Here is a 19,404-nt window from a genome sequence, read left to right as displayed (position 1 = left end):
GCGAAAGTCTGATTAATGTTTAGTATAAGCAGCCGACTTGCAGGCTTAGATATATATATTTACACACCTGTTGATTGAGACCCATATCGTGGATCCATTGACTGTTGATAACCTACGGCAGCTATTTCATTTGCTAAACTTTGAGTAGGAGGTGGTTGACCCCACATTCGTCTTTGCAACTGTGGTTGATCATGTAAATAAAATTGTGACTGTTGAGGCTCTTGTAATTTGGAGCTTAAAGTGTTCATGGCTGACATTCCAAAACTCTAAACAGTACAAGGAAGAAAATGTATCTATCAAAATTATAAAATCAATTCTTAATTATATATTATAATAAATAATAATATACATACTTGCATATGATGCTGACTCAGACTTTGCAATTGTTGTAATTGTTGCTGCATCTGTTGTTGATGCTGTGACATTAAATGTTGCTGTTGTATCTGATTCTGCTGATTGGCTAAACGCTGTATGTCTCCTTGTATTTCACTAAGACTATTATTCAATCTGTGAAAACACAGAAATATGTTTAGTAAGAAAAAATGTTAAAAAATAGATACTATATATGTCTTAAGAAGCAAAAATAAATACTGACTGTGATATAGACTGATGATACTGCTCAAGATCCATATTTTCAATGTCTGGAGTACGTCTTGTTTCAATAAATGGTGCATTACCATCATGCTCCAACCATTTATGTTCTACATCCCGCACATCCTCACTAATCTCCTGTAGTCATCAGGGTAAGTATTGAAAATTATTTACAAAATGTAGATAAAGCTGTCATTAATGCTATCAATGTTGCATATCTACAGGCTAGTTTAACTGTATGATTTATTGTGTTTAATTGTTATTACCTGTCATTTATTATATTATCTACTACTATTTACTATATTTGTTGTTGTATGTTTTGTATTAATAATATTATATAATAATTACATTATTACATTATAAAATCGATTTGAAAATTTATTATATAATTACACGTGGAAAAATTTTCCTGTAGATATACAATTATGTGTTAGTAAAAGAATGAAATTTCATCTGTGTGAAAAACAATAGAACGAAATTATCAGTCAAGTAATTTTTCTAATTTTGGATTTCATGATGAATAATATAATAACTCAATATTTGCAAATAATTATACATCTAAAGTTTATGAAAATAATTTTAAATATTAATTTTACATTTTCCAATGATTTTCAATAAAAATTATAGAAAAAATTCCAGTGAACACAGATAAATGGTTGCAATATAACTCAGGTAGATATTAGACAATTCACTTCAATCTTCAATACTATTAAACATGTGAATATCAACACGAAATTGGATCTACTGTTAATATATCGTGCCAGAGTATGATTAGAATACAAGTGTAAAAAACCGCCACCGCAAAGGATAAATAAAATTTCGAACACATCTCTAATTCTGTCCAAAGAGTGTTTGGTACTGTACCATGCATTCCGAGGGTGAATTTTTACAAATTGTATTAACATGGGAGTAGAGTTGGTAAAGTTTTTATAGACCACAGAATGCACTGGGACTGTTTCGTTTTCCTCTATACCTAAATGTAAGCAACAAGAAGCGGAATAATCATTCCTTGTTATAAACTCAATTAAGATTGTCCACTAAGGAAAAAATTATGTAAAGCGTATATTCTATTTTACTTGTAGCGTATTAGAGCATATTATCATTGCCTTTGAAATATCTCATATATTAAATAATAAAGGTAAGTATTCATATCCTGTCACTGCGTTCTTCAATCACGCTTGGTGGTATAGCAGGAGTATATGAAAAAAAGTAACAAATGTTTGAAAGCCATACATAAGCATGTATGTAAATCGCTAAAGAAATCAGCGAGTCAGCAAGTATTTCTTTCAAAATGTTCATCTACAGGAACGCTGTTATATGATATCGTACCTTGAGCGAGAAGGGTCTCTGTGGTTTTTCTTGAAAGGGTTGTTGGGGTACAGGGGTCGTCTCGGAAACACTTGTCGGGGTCTCCCCCGAAGATCCGGAGGTTACAGGAGTGGGGGGACCGATTTCGGCCGGACTGTCCCCCCCAGACGTTGATGAAGAGGGAGACTTAACCTTACCCTGCAACCAGCCCAAGCACCGTGCCTTGTTAAGTACTTGGAGTCCGCATATGCTGAGTCCAATATGTGTCTCCAACCACCACACCATGGTCGGGTGTCTCCACAGCCAAGTTAAACGTTACATTCAAGCACTAAATGCCAAAGCCAATTCAACTTGCAAACATTTCATTGCCATTGACATTAATTTGCTATTACATAATGTTCTTGAGTAAAGTGAAAATGTACATTTCTATGCGTTAAATCATTTCAAAACATTTTGCAAGAGGATTACAATACTTCTTCATTGCTTTCTATATCCTTTAATGTAAAGGACAACCTACTAAAGATTACTACACTTGTTATGGTTCTCTTTATTCTTATTGTAAGCTTAAAGAAATTATTTCTGATTTCCAATATATGAGTAATAAATCAAAATACGGCTGAATGTAACTTTCCCTGCTAAAAGTTGCTAGTAATATCAAGCATGCATTCCATCACCAGATTACCTATGTTATTTCTTTCTTCATATGCAGAATGTATACAAAAATATTATTACAAGTTCAGAGATGCATTTGAATACAGTCAAGTAATGAAGAAAACGTCATATTAACTCATGTTCCATTTGATCTTGCTTGAATTATTTCTTTGTTCATTTCATCCCTGAAATTTGATACATTCTGCAATACATTCATATTCTACTCAAGGTGTCCTCTACTTTAAAAAATACTAACAAAAACCTATATGCTGTTATCTTACAAAAATGCATTAAGATTTGAGAAAGACACCTCGGGCATTTCTCTTCTATGAAACAAACATAAAGCACAGAAACGGAAATAGCATACAAAAAGTTTAAAGAGTATTCTTATGTAAACCATTCAAAGCATCGAGTTTTTGTACTTCTTAAATGTTTGAAAAAAATTAATTTTTACATCTTCCATATTTGTTTTGAAATTCCATATACGTTAAAAAAGCTAAACGCATCTTCAAAATTTCAGAAAAGTAGCTCGAATACTTCCTCCTGTATAAAATTTCAGAAATACCCTACTCTTTCGTCTGTTCACATAAGAATATTCTTTTCATTGTCTATTGTATTGTACAGGTGGTAGGATCTACATATAACTTTACAATTTGGTAATTATGAAAGATTATTTTTTCAGCATGCACTTACCACCAAGTACAGCTGAAAGATGAGAAAGAAAAACGTATTACAATAAGATAGCTGGCAATCAAGATTATCTGCTTTCACCATGTGATAGGCATCAATATTACGTCGCACTTGCAACTACACACAAATTTTTTACTCAATAAACTAATAATACATAGATGTTAAAAAAATATAAATATTGGAAAAAATATGCCGTTTTAACCTGCAATAAAAAAAATTATTACTGCAAGCTCGCTTACAATCTACTTTAAAATGATCAAATATAGTAACACAGCCAGATATCAAAGAAATTAAAGAAAACATGTACGCAAATATAGGACAACTATGGTGCAGCTTGTACATCTAAACGGATTGTATTACAGAAGAAAAAGAAACTCTTTAGTGTCCGACGTACAATACAATTATGCTCTGTACTAAAACAGCCCTGTCTATAATTCAAGTAACTCATGGCTGTATTCAATGTTCTGTTTCATCATAATGATTCTTATATATTTTTACTTGGTGCGATTATAAGAGCAATAAGATGATAAGATATTGATTGAAAATATTCTTGCATTTCAGTAATGTGACATTTTAGAATAAAAAAAGAAACAAATCATTAAAATGGCCATGAATGTGATCTGGCTGGAAGTAAAGTATGACGTTCGAAATGGGAAATACGAGTTTCAAGATCATGAACTTTATCAGAATCACACGCTTTACCTTCGTAACAGCTTGCAAAAACGCAGCTTTCCCCACTTTCTGACGTTGTTTCGACATAACAACCTCCATTCTCCTCTTCTCGTTCTCTATGTGCCGACGTTTCTCTTCGAGTTTCAATCTAATATTATTCAGTTGTGAGGCCATAATCGTGTTACCACCGTTTTCATCTGCTCGTATGAATTTTATTCGATTCGTCAGTTTCAGACAGTTATTGTAACACATGTAATGCGATTTAAAGGATGTTTCATGTCTCAGGTCAACGAATAGAAGGTACTAAAGATTTTATTATCAAGAAACATATCGGGTACAACTGATACATTTATATAAAGATATTGATTAATTTTCATTACATGGTTTATTTGAACATTATTTAGTAATAAGTATGTTCTTATTAAGTTAATAGCGTACTACTAGTTTTATGTATTTATAATATATAAAAATATGCCAAATCTGATAAAATTTCTAATTTAATTTTTTAATAAAGTTTCTAATTTATTCGTTATATTATATATTATTCGTAATTATATATTAAATATATAATTATAGTTAAGAATTTTTAAGTGCAATAGAAGAATTAGCATTTAAGAATTAACTCTTTATACGACGCAATATATTACTGTTGTACTAAATAATCTATAAATATATCAATTCTTTGTATATTTAAAAATATTCTCTAAATTTCAGAATGTTACCACGAAGGAAAATCTATGTTGTGACACGAGACATAAAACTATTTCCTCAAAATAATGTATACTTACCAACAGAATGTTGTTCCGCCTGTTGGGACTGCTGGTTGCTTTGTTGCTGCCATGTAGTCGTATTCGGTAACGTGGCAAACGTTGTTTTTTTCTCGCCGTTACCATTGCCGTTTGTCTGGCCGTGTTTCTTGATCGTAAGATTCGATTTCGTCGTGGCATCCTCTGATTCGGTGTAAGTTAAATTGATCCCTTTCTCTGAGCTTTGCCTGTTCAAGTTCGCGAAGCTAGCTAATTTCGACGTGTCCCCCTCCGAATTATCGTTATCACTGGAATGTAGAATTTGCTTCAGCGCCACGTTGTCCAAGCTCGAGTTCGAGGTCTGCCTTCTCAATCTCGGAGGCTCATCATTTCCATAGCCGTTGTCCGCGAGTATGTGCTGCACACCACTACCATACACGTCCTGAACGCTCGATCTTGCAGGCAATGTCGGCTCGGTCGTACTCCGTTTGCCAATATGAACTCCAACCTCTTTATCTGGATTTCTACCGAAGTTGTGTAAATTATCCTGCAAAAAGGTAAATGGCTATATAGTATTCTTTCTTTCATATATTAGGTATCAAAAAGTTCGTGCAATTTTCTTGTTAGCAATGAATTGAGGTTCAATTCAATCAGTATTTCACTAGTTTAGTGAATGAAATTTGTTATTAACAACAAGTTATATCTATGTCGTTGGTACCAAATAAAATTTAATTATTTCACAAAACTGTTCTCTGCGTTTAAAGTTTGATTTAAAAAACCGCACGAACTTTTCGGATACCTAATACAAACAACGAAACTGGTAACCATGTTTACATTACTTTGCTATGTTCTACTTTACGTTCTTTTGTATGTTACATGAATAGAGATAATAATATATAGCATTAAAAATATTATGTAACACATATAGAAAATTTTGTTATAGTCGAATGCAACATGTTGTTCATTTATGTAACCCTCATATACGGTAGAAGATAAATTAGATTTCTTTGGATCTGTTGCATCCGAACAAGATATAGCAAATTTAATCGTACAGATCTGTTTATGTAGTGAAAGACAGTAATTGAATTCAAGTCCAATAGACCATCAGTCTATTATTTTTTCTCCTACGTTTGATTCGATCATTTATTTCCTAAAATAACTGAAGCATATACTACAAGCTTTTTTGGCTCAAAATTTCTGTTGTTAACATACTCTTCCCCTTGGCAACTCTTGTATTTATAGTTGATACATCCGTCCCTCCATTTACACGAAGTATTCGTTCCACGTAGATTCGCTTTACACGATTGAAAATCGTAAATAGAGTCTGTCGGTACAAAAGAACACAAAATATTGGAAAGAATTCCTGGTATAAGTTTTAAAAATACATACTTATTTCACATAGCTTAACAAAAACTAATAATAATGACATTTCTGGAAACAACGGTAAATTTTATTCTATATCACTATATTTGGATCGATTAAATAGTTCGCGTAGTGTTATAATTGACCGCGCAAATAAGAAACTAGTGTAAAAGAAGTGCCACGTAAATGGAGGGACGAGTGTAACAATTGAAGCCATGAATTCCAAAACAGCACTAGTCAACCAATCAACATTTCGAAAAAGACGATCTTTCTTTTCACCTTCGTTCATTCTTTCATTATCTACTTTACTGATTCTTTCTGAAAATATTGGCTACACATACATCTTCATTATGTATACAATTTTAACATTATTAATTCCTTACCTTACAGTAATGTGTCATACTCGTAGTAAAGATTTTAATTACCTATTCTCAAACAAAATTCAACAAGCATAAATATTACTCGATTATTTTGAATTCAAATTAAATATTATTTTTATGTTATCAATTATTTTCCTTTGAGTAAACACAGACGTAAAATATGCTTATAATTTTGTCCTTTTTCTTAATAAATCATAAATGACACAGTAGTTATATCGATCATACTTAAGAAATAAATCATAGGACAAGGGGTTAAATAAATCTGAATAAACGAAGAACAGTTAAATCAATAATTCATACAGATAACGTTAAAAAGTGAAATTGTGCTGTTTTCGAATTCACGACTTCAATTATCGTGTATAGTCAACTATCGTTGTCGTATCAAGAGCTTTCTCCTATATAATGATTACTCAGCAAACAAATCATAAAGTCACCTGAGAACCACCGAAGTTTTCTATAGTCAGCTGAGAGTCATCCGAAACGCTGTTACGCCTAGATCGTCGGCCAGCATAAGAACTTCTCCTCTGTTCTTCCCAATTGCTCGGCCGACCAGCGGCATCTGCTCTAGCTACCGACTTCTCATCTGCTACGGAGCTTAACGTAGGAATGCCTTTACCACGATGAACCACGAAACTCTCCTCGCTCCCCGTCCGTCTATAAAACAAAGAAGAATTAGAGATACGGAGAAACGATTATGTCGGGACAAACATTTACAGCTTCTAAAACGGCCATGATATAAGACGGTGGTTTCCAAACTTTATGTTACTACGTCCCTTTTAAAAAAATCTAATCTTGGCGCCTACCTCTCCTTTATTTCATGAAATAATGCAGACACGTTTCAAATGGTAAAAAATGTATTAATACACAAAATGAAAGAAAACGTGAATTACATTTCTATTAAACTTTTCGCACATTCTTTTACAGTACACTGCACTTTACAGTTTGAAAATTGTTGATTTAATTTCAAATTTAATTTCAATAAAATTATTTCGACACTGGATAAACTGCACATTTATGCACTTGGAATGCATCGAATACACGATGTGCAATAAAACGAGTACATGAGTATAATAAAATTTACATTTTAATAATGAAGTCTTTAACTTGTACATTACTAATAGAAGTTTTGTATAATTGAAGTAAGGAACGAGGTTTGTATGTTTTGGAGAGATTATTTGATATATTCATTGAAAATTAGACACGTTCTGAGAAACGACAAGGACTGTTATACTTCTTAACTAAAAATTTGCGTAAACTTTTTAATATAAAATCATGGAATTTAGTATACAGTATAATAATTAGATACTTTGCCAGTAATCGGTATAAGATATTTTATTTTACATACACTGAAGTCATAAAATATATCTCTGCGAGAAACTATTCAATCAATTCATTCATTTGTGCACACATAACAATGAAATTTCAATTGCAGTCTCCAATTATAGCAAATGGAATTTTCTTGTACTTTTATATGTCTTTTATATTTATTTGTTACATCTTGCAACAGTAGTTCGTATTTCCAGTATACCAAATTTGCAAAATTTGTTGTTATAATTTTAATATAGTAATACATAAACGTAATTTTCGAGCTTAATTTGTGTATTGGTGGTCAAAATGGCCCTAAAAAAGAAAATTGAAAGAAAGCGACATTTCAAGGGGGTGGCCAGAAAAATTGATGTGGCAAGGGTGAGTGTGACCATATTTGATCAAACAAGCACGCGATGAAAATGAAAAGAATAGGAATAAAAAAAATAAAAGATGATTTTATTGTGCAACATCTGGCAGATTTATAAAAGATTCGAGATAGCCTAGTTGAAAAGAGAATAATAGCGTTAAGTCGTGAAAACATTCTAGCATATGTTGTTTATCTGTATCAGATGTATGTCAATTAATCGTTTTAATATTTATGTATAACTATATATGTACCAATATAAAATATATATTCAGTTTTAGTTTAGTTCAATTTTAATCAGTAAATAATCGCTAGATGAATTCTGTTTTAATACTTAAAATAATCGCAACCAATAAAACATGATTGTACGTATTATTACTATATAATTATCTTACTACATAATAAGAAAAATAACAATTTTCACGAAGACTGCTGTTAGCATGTAAAAGAAAATATAAAATCTGTTGAACGCAAGGTCGAAATGAGAACATTTGCTGCAGTGAATTAAATATTATTTGGTTATATTTAAATGGTCCAAGGGTTGTTTTTCTGGTGTTATCGGTTAGAAAGGGGAAGGCTTACGTTAAATGATGAAATATAACAACGTACCTGTCATCGTGAGAGTAATTTTCGGCAGTCTGTTGCAATGATTGCGACTTCTTGACAGAGGAGGACGATGCTGCTTTCGCAACTAGAAAATAATTCAATGCTGAATCGATTGTTTACGTACGCATCTAGAAAAGAGCACCAATATCTAAGTCAGCAATCGTTTCTGACATGTGAGAGAATGAAACTTGCGTTCGAAATTTCTATATTTACTTTTCATACGTGTGTAAATTAAAATTCACATATTTCATAAAACATTAATTATTTTAAATAAATTTTTATCGAATGTATCCAATATCCAATCACTTTATAAATGTTTCTATACACTTTACGAACTTCTTTAAATCACTTTACAAAACCTGAAATTCACTTAAACATCCAAAGTGTATATATTGTATACTGCTGTAAATAAAAATTGTAACGTCAAGGAATTAATGTGTTTAATGACTGTGAAGCTTACAATTGTCCTTGTAGATGTAAGTCTTACACGATACAGAACATACATAACATAACCATTCTATAATTTTTATTATGTTCCAATGAAAAAATAAACTTTAATGCAATGATACTATAAAATTAATGATAAGTATTTTTGCTTTTTCTATTACAAATGACAATGAACCATTAAATTCAAAGTTCACTATTCGACACAGCAGTACATGTCAGTTCGATAGAAATTTCGTCACACGCAAATTTCTTGGACTAAAGTCTCTAAGGAATGAAAGCTTTCGTTATCATACAGTCAAAAGATATACACTTATCCAATAGGGTACAAGTTAATCAATCCTACGAACTAACTTTCTAGCGTCTCTAATCGTCGTGTAATGTGTGAAAAGAAAGGAAAAAACATCTGTAAACCATCGAGAATATGTACATAGAACTCAAGAGAACGCAGAAAGGATTAGTAAACAGACACAAAATACAAAACACGCATATAACGTAGACAATGTACGTTGCAAACAAAGTATACTAACTCAATATGGAGTGGATATATTAATGAGTCGTCCAGACTTCACGCTGCGTCGCTGAACGATACAAGACGAGAGTATACAACATGCAAAATGGAAAAAAATAAAACGAAAGGAAACCGGAAGCCAACGACAACGCAAGCAACCGAACAGCCAAAATTAGGAACCTGTCGCCAAGAAATGCGCGAAATTGCATGCAGTCCTATTTCACATCGACCGCTGACTATATTCCGTGGCACAAAGTACTATGCAAATTATATTGTTAATAAGAAGCGGTGTGCCTAATAGTTATTGCGGTTTCTATTACGGCTAATCTAAAGGAACTGGCCACGTTTTAAATGCAAAACGCATTTCATATAGCTCTCGAAATACGTTTCTTTCTTTCGTATTTAAATCGTATTTAATTATAACGATTATTTTGATTTCATTGGTTTGAAGATATTGAAGTTATTATACGGAAGGACAGATTATACAGTGAATACATAGATGGAACTATTAATTGAAGAGTGTTCCATGGAAGTATCTTACAAAAAATTGTTTGTCGGTAATTAGTTTGTTTGCTTGTATATTATTCCTGCTTTTTGTTTTAATTGAAAAGTAGGTATTGTTATTCGAAGAATAATTATCATTTTTCATGTGTTAATATTTTATGATAGTAATAATTATGCAATAACAGAAGTATTTTCGAATACAAAAATATAATACTATTTAATAAAGTGATATTAATATTATTAAATAGAAGATTAAAAAATTATTGTATTAAAATAGATATATTTTTTAATATAGGGAAGTTTTTATACTTATAAATATTATATAATTTCGATTCTAAAAATATAATTTTATATATTTTCTGTCGGAGCAATATTAAACTAAGTAACGAAATATTAAAATATCGTTAGACATTAAACAAAATTGAACTGTAAAGAGTTGTACCACAAAATAAAGGAATGTTTGTGTTATAAAATAAATTACCTTCTTTTAATCCGTAACTTTATTTTGATTTTAACGATTTCATTAATTCCAAATTCAAATATTTCTCAAAACAATTTTTTGCAGATATTAAAGAGAACCTTGAACATTTGTAATGGATTTTACGTGGATTGCACGTTCATAAATATAAACAAATACTTTGGAGTAGATGGAAAACCTGAAACGTGTATTCAGTTACGAAATTTATATGAAAATAGAAGTTCTATCGTATATACGTATGCGAGTTTTAAAATTGAATTTCGCGCAAAAAATACAGAATTAAAATAGGTCAACGCAATATCATATCGTATAATAATAATTCATAAATCATGATGTTTCTAATATTGCACAAATCATAAATTTAATGAGTATATTCAGAATTAACGTTTCCATTGAAAACACATTTTCAATTAATCTTTCACAGTGTTGCGATAAATGTAAATTTACAATCGGCATGAATATTACAAAAATTCCGGTCTAAACGAAAACCCAAATGTAACAATTCCGATTTTCCACGATTAATGTTCAAAATTGATCGATATGCCACAAAGCCATGAACATTAAATCCCTGGTTATAGTCATGATCAGATTTCACGTTGAAAACAACAAAAACCATAAATATTATTTTCAAACGATTTACATTAACTTTGATTAATGCAATTATGCAACTACACATATAAACTCATTTCCTTCTCATTTCTCTAATTTCAAATATGTACACACTCTTTATGTAAACTTTACACACTACTTTTATTCTACCTTTACTCCACATATATTTGATATCCTTGAATCTGCTTGTTAAGCCTTTGCACTCGAAAAGCAATTCTCAATTGTCATTTGATTCAACAGAACAAAATTACAAAATTAAAAATTCATTATTAAATTTTGAATAACCCATCAACATACGAAACACTGAAATAAAATAATTCTTAATCATTTTAATAATTTTCATAATTATAATTTAATTTTAATAATTTTCTAATAATTAATTTCCTACTTAATTTTAGTGTTCTTCCATAATCTTCTTTACATTATAATTTGCAAATAATATTACCCACATTTCATCAAGAAACAATGACTGCTTACAATAAAAAAGAATTATCAAGTGCAAAGGGTTAATACTATATAAAAGAGATCCCTCTCATTCATGTATGTATACACAACAATCAACTTTCCACAACGCAGAAAGGTAAATGAAAATGCGTCGCATTTAAAATGCAGTTATCCGAGAAGGAAGAACGAAAGAGAAGTAATTAAAAGAGAAATCAGACAAAAAAAAGGTAACATCAAGAAACGAACGACAAATTTTGCGAGGTTCTCGATCTCTGGGACCTGAATAGAACCTGAACGTTCTATTTCCTCTATTCCTTATATTTATCTTTTCTTTTTTGGAAGTATTCTCTTTTATTTCTCATGGCAAATCGACACATCTCAGTCTGCGAAATCCACGCGGATTAAATCGAGAAGACCACCTATATTTCTTTCTTTTTTCTTTTTTCATGATTTGGTTGTTTGGTAACGTGTGGGTACCTGTGAAGCCTGGCGCGGATACGGAGAGGTTGCTTCTCAGATCAGGTATCGGAGCTATAGACTGTGGCAGACTTCTTTTATGAGCTACACCATGACTATTGCGCGGGCAGGCTGCACCCGTCACCGCACCGTATTCGTTCATTGGCAACCGGAAGTTGACGAAAGAAGAAGGCGAGGATAGCGTTGTTGTCAAGCATCAAGAAGGTTACGCCATAGAAATATATGGAAATATTATAGTTTACATTACAAGTGATATACATTGTATAGATATATATATATATAAAGTTATGTGTGTATATATATACATATATATACGTGGAGGATCGTTGCTGTTATTTCTGTTTATTTGTTTGTTTGTTTGTTCTTTTCCATTTTCACATTTGTTCTCCGTTCTTAAAGGGTCTAGATCTGTTACAAAGTTCGACTTAAGTAAAAAAAGTAATGGATGCGTTTTATTAGTCGCTGCTAAGGACCTGGATCTCGAGACTGGGAACGAGTGTGTGTACTGACACTGATAAAAAGCGTGATACCGTTCCGGCTGCGGGCAATCCCCCATTCTATTGTTCGATTCGCGTATGCACGCTGACGATATGGCGGTGTGCAAGATATCGGACGCAACCCAATCTTTTTTCATATTTTCCTCGCTGTTTGAGGAAAATATCAAGATGCTTCGTGGTGGAGAAATACTATTTTGATGAAGAAATGAATGATCTGGGTATCTTGAGGTCGGAAATTAGGACTTAATAATAGGTTATCCTTCGTTTTTGGTGGAAATAGTTAAAAATTAGTAGATAATACAAATTATTAATTTTTATATATTATTTTTGCAATTATTGGACATTTTTGATTGTGCATTCTAGACGTGACTGAATAACACACATTCACTAAACTTCCTGATATTTTCCTCTCCTACTTTCACAATATTGTAAAATCAGTTTTTCGGTCAAACAGAACATAATATTAGATGTTTATATTTTAATGTATCAAAATGCGAAACATGGATTTTACATACAGGAGAATTCTTACTTAAAAGCAAACCAATGCCCAATTTCTCACATACAAACACACATACAAAATATAAACAGATCACTTATAAGCAACAAATACTTTGCTTGTCCCTCTTCCATTTCTAAACAACACGAATCCAATAAATTGCACATCCCATTAAAAATATTCGAAAGATTTGTATGTCTATTCTTGTTTCCAAAATCTTTCCAAAAAGATACATTGCTCGCAACAGAAACGGAATTCCATGGAAAAAAGTATAACAAAATAAATTATAGAACGGGTAAGTCAAATACAGAATGTACGCAGCCTTCACCAATCATATTAATCCAATACCAAAATATTCATGAACCCTTCCTGAACAAAGGGCGCCGTTCATAGTGTCGAACGAGTCTCTCCAATGCTATTTATCTGAGAATGTCATTCGTTAGTTCCAATACTTTACGTACCATCTAAGAACTGCATCGCCCTCTCCTCGCCGGGGTAACGTACGCACTTTGCAGGGTGGATCTCCAACACGTTATACATGTCCGCCAGAAAAACGACTAAATTTTGCTTCATAGACCTAATTAAAGAAAAAGACAATTACTTGAATAATCCCTTGCTTTAGAATGGCATGTTGAATTCGCGATGAAGATCTTGATTAACAAATATTCTTTATAACTATTATCTAACTAATGACTAATAAATATTGTCTAATATCGTTTAACAAAAATAAATGTCATTCAGTTCTGCTAAGTTCAAATGGAACATTATTTTCCTTGTTAGCATTTGTATAGTTTAGAAATCTAGACATAGGAAGAGCTATAGGGATTAACCCCTCGCCATACAATATCATGTTATACTCGTGAGGAAAATCTCAAATTGAAGTTAATAAAAATCAATGAACCCCGATTTACTTGAGTTTTAATTAAATATTATTCCTCTGTCACGAATTTAACAGTTGGTAACCACTTTGAAAAAGTGCAGCTTTAAAGTGAACATGGGTATGGATTAATATGGAATTCTCCTTTGTTTCTAGTAAATTATTAATGGCAAACTACTTCTTGCAGGTGCAAAATAAAGGGTGCTTATGAAATAAATCATAGCTTAAGAAGTTAAAAGGGATAACGATTTTAGATCATTCTTTCAATGTAAAATTGGGAAACAAAAATCCAATAAATAATAGAATACAATCAGTAAACACTATTCGCAAGTATACAAACTGAAGTTACATTTACGAATTTTCATTGAACTTTGGTAAAAAATGTTCATTATAACAATTTTTGATAAGTATTTCTTTTTATCATACATCAATCATATTAGGAACATAAAAATGAGCTCTAAAATGGAACTGAGAAACATATTTAGTCGAATATCTCTAAAATCCTAGCGATAGAAAATATTCAGTGCAAAAATTAAATTAATTTTTTTGCAATATTAGAATTATCAAATGGAGATTAAAAGAATAGACTGCTCTCAAAAAATGTTTAGTAAAAAGGAAGCTAAAAACAAAAAACAGATAGAAGGAAAAAGAATTGAAAAAGAATATGTTTACATGGTATATAAAAGAAATCCTCATAAAACAAAAAGAGTGATATTAGTAGTTTCTTGTAACATATTTTATACTAAAAATAAATAATATTGTTTCATATGGATTCGTTAAATTTATTACATGTGCATTTCTTTTCAATGTGAATTGTAGACACGAATTACACGATTTCAATTTACACGAGATTTTCAGGGAACCAGTCTTCCGTGTAAATCGAGGGTTAAGTGTAATCGCACACAACATATAGCAGAAAGTAGCAAGATCGATAAAGAACAACTAACATCGCACCGTCAGCTATACGTGTGCGAGATCTCGAAATTGTCGAGATCCCGATGGTCGGGTCAAGATGGGACGGATTCTCGAGAATGTCCAGTATTCCTGGAAATGTTCGCAATTTCCGCAGGAAACTGCAACCGAATTTTATAATGTAGTTTCTAGAAACATCTGAAAAATCGAAAATTCGAAAACTCGAAGTCACTGTCGTACTTATCAAAACGTGTATTGAAACAACAATCGAGGTCTCGAGATTTCCGAGAACCCCAACTCTTTTGAAAATTTCAAACATTTTTGAGAATTTTGAACTTTTTTAGAATTTCGAACATTCTCAAGAACCCGTACTAAATACGAACAAATGTTTCGTAACCCAATATTATCAAGTTCTCGCGTGTTTTACTATAAGCACTTGTTTCAAGTAGAAATAGTCTGAAGTAGTCAGACAGATTGCTCGGTCGGGTTCAAAACTATTTTCTCGAAAACAGGTATTCATTAAGATCGAATTTTATTCTGAATCGTTACTTATATCAATTCATGTATTATTTTATCGATTCATGAAAATATTTAATATTAGAAGACTATTATAGAAATTAGAAGACCTTTACGATTACACAACTGAAAGATTTTAATAAATACTAACAAACAAATGAAATTCAGGAGGTGGGGATGGTTCGAATAACTGGATCATTCGGGATTAATTACTAACGGTAATAAGACCAATTAAAATTAATAATTGTAATAATAAAAATAATAGTAGGGATTTATAATTACTAGAATCTACGAATGTTTCCTGCCACTATTGGAAAGGAAACGATTTTAAATAGTAAGAGCTCAGTAAATAATATTTAATGATAATTAGTGATGATAATATTAATAAAAATATTACTCAGGTTTAATAATTATAAGAATCTACTAGAGATTTCTTTCACTACTGAAAGGTAGATATTTTTCAGTGATAAAAGCACAGTAACGAATATCATACTTTATATATTATGTATATTCGGCTCCGTAAAAGCGAGTATAATTGTGCATTAAGCAAAACGTACAAAAATCGGTTGTTCGAACCAATATATATTATTGTACGTTTCTATAAAATTATGGTTTTCATATAGCATAAATAACTTCTTTATCTTGTATATATACAGTAGAACACTGATTATCCGAATTTAATTGGGAATCACATCTGTCTGGATAAACCATTTTTGGAATAACCAGTTTAAAAGGATCAAATTTTTGAACATATCATAAATCAATCACAAATTAAACAGTTTTCCGATATATTTTCAACCTTTTTGTATTCATTCAATAATATTCTTTCATCAATAATTTATGTTTCAATTTTAGCACTCCTTTTTTTTTAACGCTTGCGATATAAATGAAACTTCGTATCTCATTCAATAATATTTAATTTATCTTTAAATTTTAGTACTACTATTTTTCTTTTAGCAGTTACGAAATAAACAAAATCTAATCGTGCACATTAAACTTGGATAGGCCACTAAAATGGAACATTTAAAGAAAGAAGGATACGTGTTTCAAAAAGTAAGCATTTAAAGCAAAGTGAATATGTAGTTCAATTCATGTAATCAACCATTCGCATGATCGAAAGTCAGGTAAATGACGTTCCACTATAACATAAGCTGATAAATACAATACAGTTAACCCTCGTGTAATTTGCTTAATTCATATCCTATTGTACTGAAAACGTGCTGTAAGGAATACCGTCAACTGAGTTGATCAATGTCATGGCAACATTCGTACTATACGAAGAGTGTCCAACTTATTGCATCACGTTATATGGAATCTGTGTTGAAAGAATGTTGTGTAATAGAAAAGTTGTAAACAATTTTTCATTGTGTTATATCGAAATGTTCTTATTATGTCGTGTTAAAGAGGGTTGACTGATCCCACAAACTCGAAAAACCAAGAGTTCCACGTCTATAGTGGAGTCCTCAAGCCTTTGATCAACAATATCGTCTCAGACTCGTAACGAAAATTTTAAATTGAGTTTTACAAATCAAAGTATTATTTATTTATTTCAAGTATAAATTAAATATTACTCTTCTATTATCAATCGTTAACTTTTGGAGAAAACGTAGGTATAGCATAAGCATCAACAGTTTTTTCTTTTCGTAACGACTTACTAACGAAAAAGTATTTGCATCCATTATAGTTAAGAAATAAATCATAGGGCAAGGGATTAACACTTTGGCAGCCAAGTAAACACTTATTGAAACTCCTATAGAGTTGAAAGAGTTTTCTTAATTCAGCAAAACCTAAAAAGTCAAGATTCTTCGTAATAATTCCCCCACTATCTTTTTTGTATATTGTACATTTAACAAAATTTGGTTTGTTTGATACGTTGACAAGAAAATTAGTGTTTCAGTTTATATAAAAAATAGTGTTACCAGAATATGGGTTATGTGGCACTGAAAGTGCTAAATTCGAACGTCGCTATCGAAATATTGACACATTCGTGACCAACGTTTGTTTAACTGCGACAAACCGTCTTAACGAAACAAAAATAAAATTCAAGAAAGAAATCTATGCGTTACGATTTTACGATTACATTACGATTTTAGATAAAAATTCAAATGAAAGAAAGTCAATTTTCTTCACCAAAGATATGAAATATTAAAAACAAATGTTGGTCGCGATGAGTTTGAGCTTTCTTTTACTTTTTTAAAATCGTAACGCATAGTGCAACGTGTAGGAAGATCACGAGATCTCTTTCCTTGAATTTTATTTTTGTTTCGTAAAGACGGTTTGTTACATTTAATGAAATATTATAACTATGAAGATTTAATTTTATATCAATTCCTACATTGTTCTTCAATTTTTACATTTGTAATCACTTATTTGGCTGGTTATGGTACAAATAAATATATACAAAGTGTCGGCACGTTTAGTGTTAGACAAACGTTAGTCGCGATGGGTTTGAGCCTTCGAAAACCTGCATCGCTTCATGTTTCAGCATATATATGGGCCCTTAGATCAGGGTGTGGTTCCTTACCCCCTCATGTACGTTACGTCCTCCGGTTGCATGTGAAAAATGGAATACGGTAAACATCTGTTACAAAACGCGTGAACCAATGACAGATTGTGCAGCGCGTCCGCCACCGAGGGTCTCTTCGACACCCTGATGTCCATCCAGTTCAGCTCGCCGGGGCAATAAAACGCCACCACTGCGGCCAGGCCAACCCCGTCACATAACGATTGGAAGTCCTTAGCAGCTGGTAGCTCTGGCAGTCGCGTTTTGTCGCCGGCGCCCTCCTCCGTTTGGATTTTCGCGATCAACGCGTGCGATGCGTGGCTTATCCAAAGAAGAAGCCCTTTCTCGTGGTCGGCCGGGACCTCCACCTCCGCCTGGGGATCGAACCGGCGTATCGCCGAGACCAATCGATCCCCGGTCACGACCTCTTTCGCGTACAAGACCATCAGGCCCTCTATCACAGCCATATGCGCGGACTGCAACACGTAACGGAAACTTCAACACCGAGTTTTCTATTCGTCACAGGGAGTGATACAATTAGGGAATGTCTGGGAGAGATGGCCCAGTTTTTTTAAAGAGCTGTAATAATATAAACGTCATTGATATCTAATAAACAAAGTATGTTTATGAAAGGAAATACAAACGAGAAGAATAGTTAAACAACTGACTGCGTTCGACGAGTATACACATCATCTTAAAACGCAAAATGGTATTAAGTTTTTCAACTACCAATTATTTATTTTTTTTCAGATAATCGTATAATTCTTCTTCGTTTTGCTGTAGTTTTTCGTTAGAATATATTATAGATGCATTTCTTTTGTATCTGACGAGTAGACACTTTATTATTTGATTTTATTGCGCGCACAATGAGGGATTTTTAAAACTAAATTCCACAGTTAACAGGTTAAAAAGATCGAAAAACGCATATATGCGCCCACAGTCAATAGCGATGACTTTCGTTAGACGCACATACGCATCTACAGGTTACAATATACTCAAAGGGTTAAAAAGTATTTGACAATTTACAGTCTCTCATAAAAAAATTAGAACCACTTAGAACCACAAAATTACCTTTTGACGTTGTAATACTATGATTACCGTGAACAATGTGGCGTAAAAACCACGGTGGCTCTGTTTTTTGATTCAGTACTGTATGAGATTGGGCCATCTCATCCAGAATTATTCTATATTGAGGAATATAATTAGACTGGGATTAGGATTTTATGCGTTCCCGTTGCGGTTTTCACAGACTTGATTTCGATACAATGGAAAATTAAACACGATAACTATCGAATGGTCGACAATTTTATCGAATAATTCGATATAATACTCGGTGACAGTATATCGTTAAAATCAACAGTTATTTCCATAGTGTTCTTTAATTCTAAACATCAACTATTTTTTCAGGAAGTTTAAAAATTGTCCAACAAATGGTAATGGATCATAAAAAAACAAAAT

The 19,404-nt window shown here is 32.0% G+C and overlaps 1 protein-coding gene across 27 annotated transcripts in view; it reads right to left on the bottom strand.

The window, feature by feature from the left end:
• Patronin (calmodulin-regulated spectrin-associated protein patronin) overlaps positions 1-19,404 on the bottom strand; it is a 139,504-nt gene that overhangs the window by 10,954 nt on the left and 109,146 nt on the right. For 25 of the 27 annotated variants that reach the window (XM_031988053.2, XM_031988055.2, XM_031988054.2 and 22 more), the window contains 11 exons: positions 17,968-18,422; positions 13,600-13,715; positions 12,146-12,256; positions 8,682-8,763; positions 6,835-7,054; positions 4,701-5,205; positions 3,943-4,109; positions 1,921-2,097; positions 596-729; positions 354-507; positions 68-266 (listed from right to left, as the gene is read on the bottom strand). In XM_031988053.2, coding sequence (XP_031843913.1) covers positions 68-266; positions 354-507; positions 596-729; positions 1,921-2,097; positions 3,943-4,109; positions 4,701-5,205; positions 6,835-7,054; positions 8,682-8,763; positions 12,146-12,256; positions 13,600-13,715; positions 17,968-18,422 — 2,320 coding nt within the window. The remainder of the gene's footprint in view (positions 1-67; positions 267-353; positions 508-595; positions 730-1,920; positions 2,098-3,942; positions 4,110-4,700; positions 5,206-6,834; positions 7,055-8,681; positions 8,764-12,145; positions 12,257-13,599; positions 13,716-17,967; positions 18,423-19,404) is intronic. The other 2 variants (XM_031988073.2, XM_031988064.2) reach the window with 2 other exon arrangements.

This window comes from Nomia melanderi, chromosome 2 (genome assembly GCF_051020985.1).
Source record: "Nomia melanderi isolate GNS246 chromosome 2, iyNomMela1, whole genome shotgun sequence".
NCBI classification, from domain to species: Eukaryota; Metazoa; Arthropoda; class Insecta; order Hymenoptera; family Halictidae; genus Nomia; species Nomia melanderi.
Note: the sequence above shows the minus strand (reverse complement) of the source record. Positions and strands in the feature narration are given on the sequence as shown.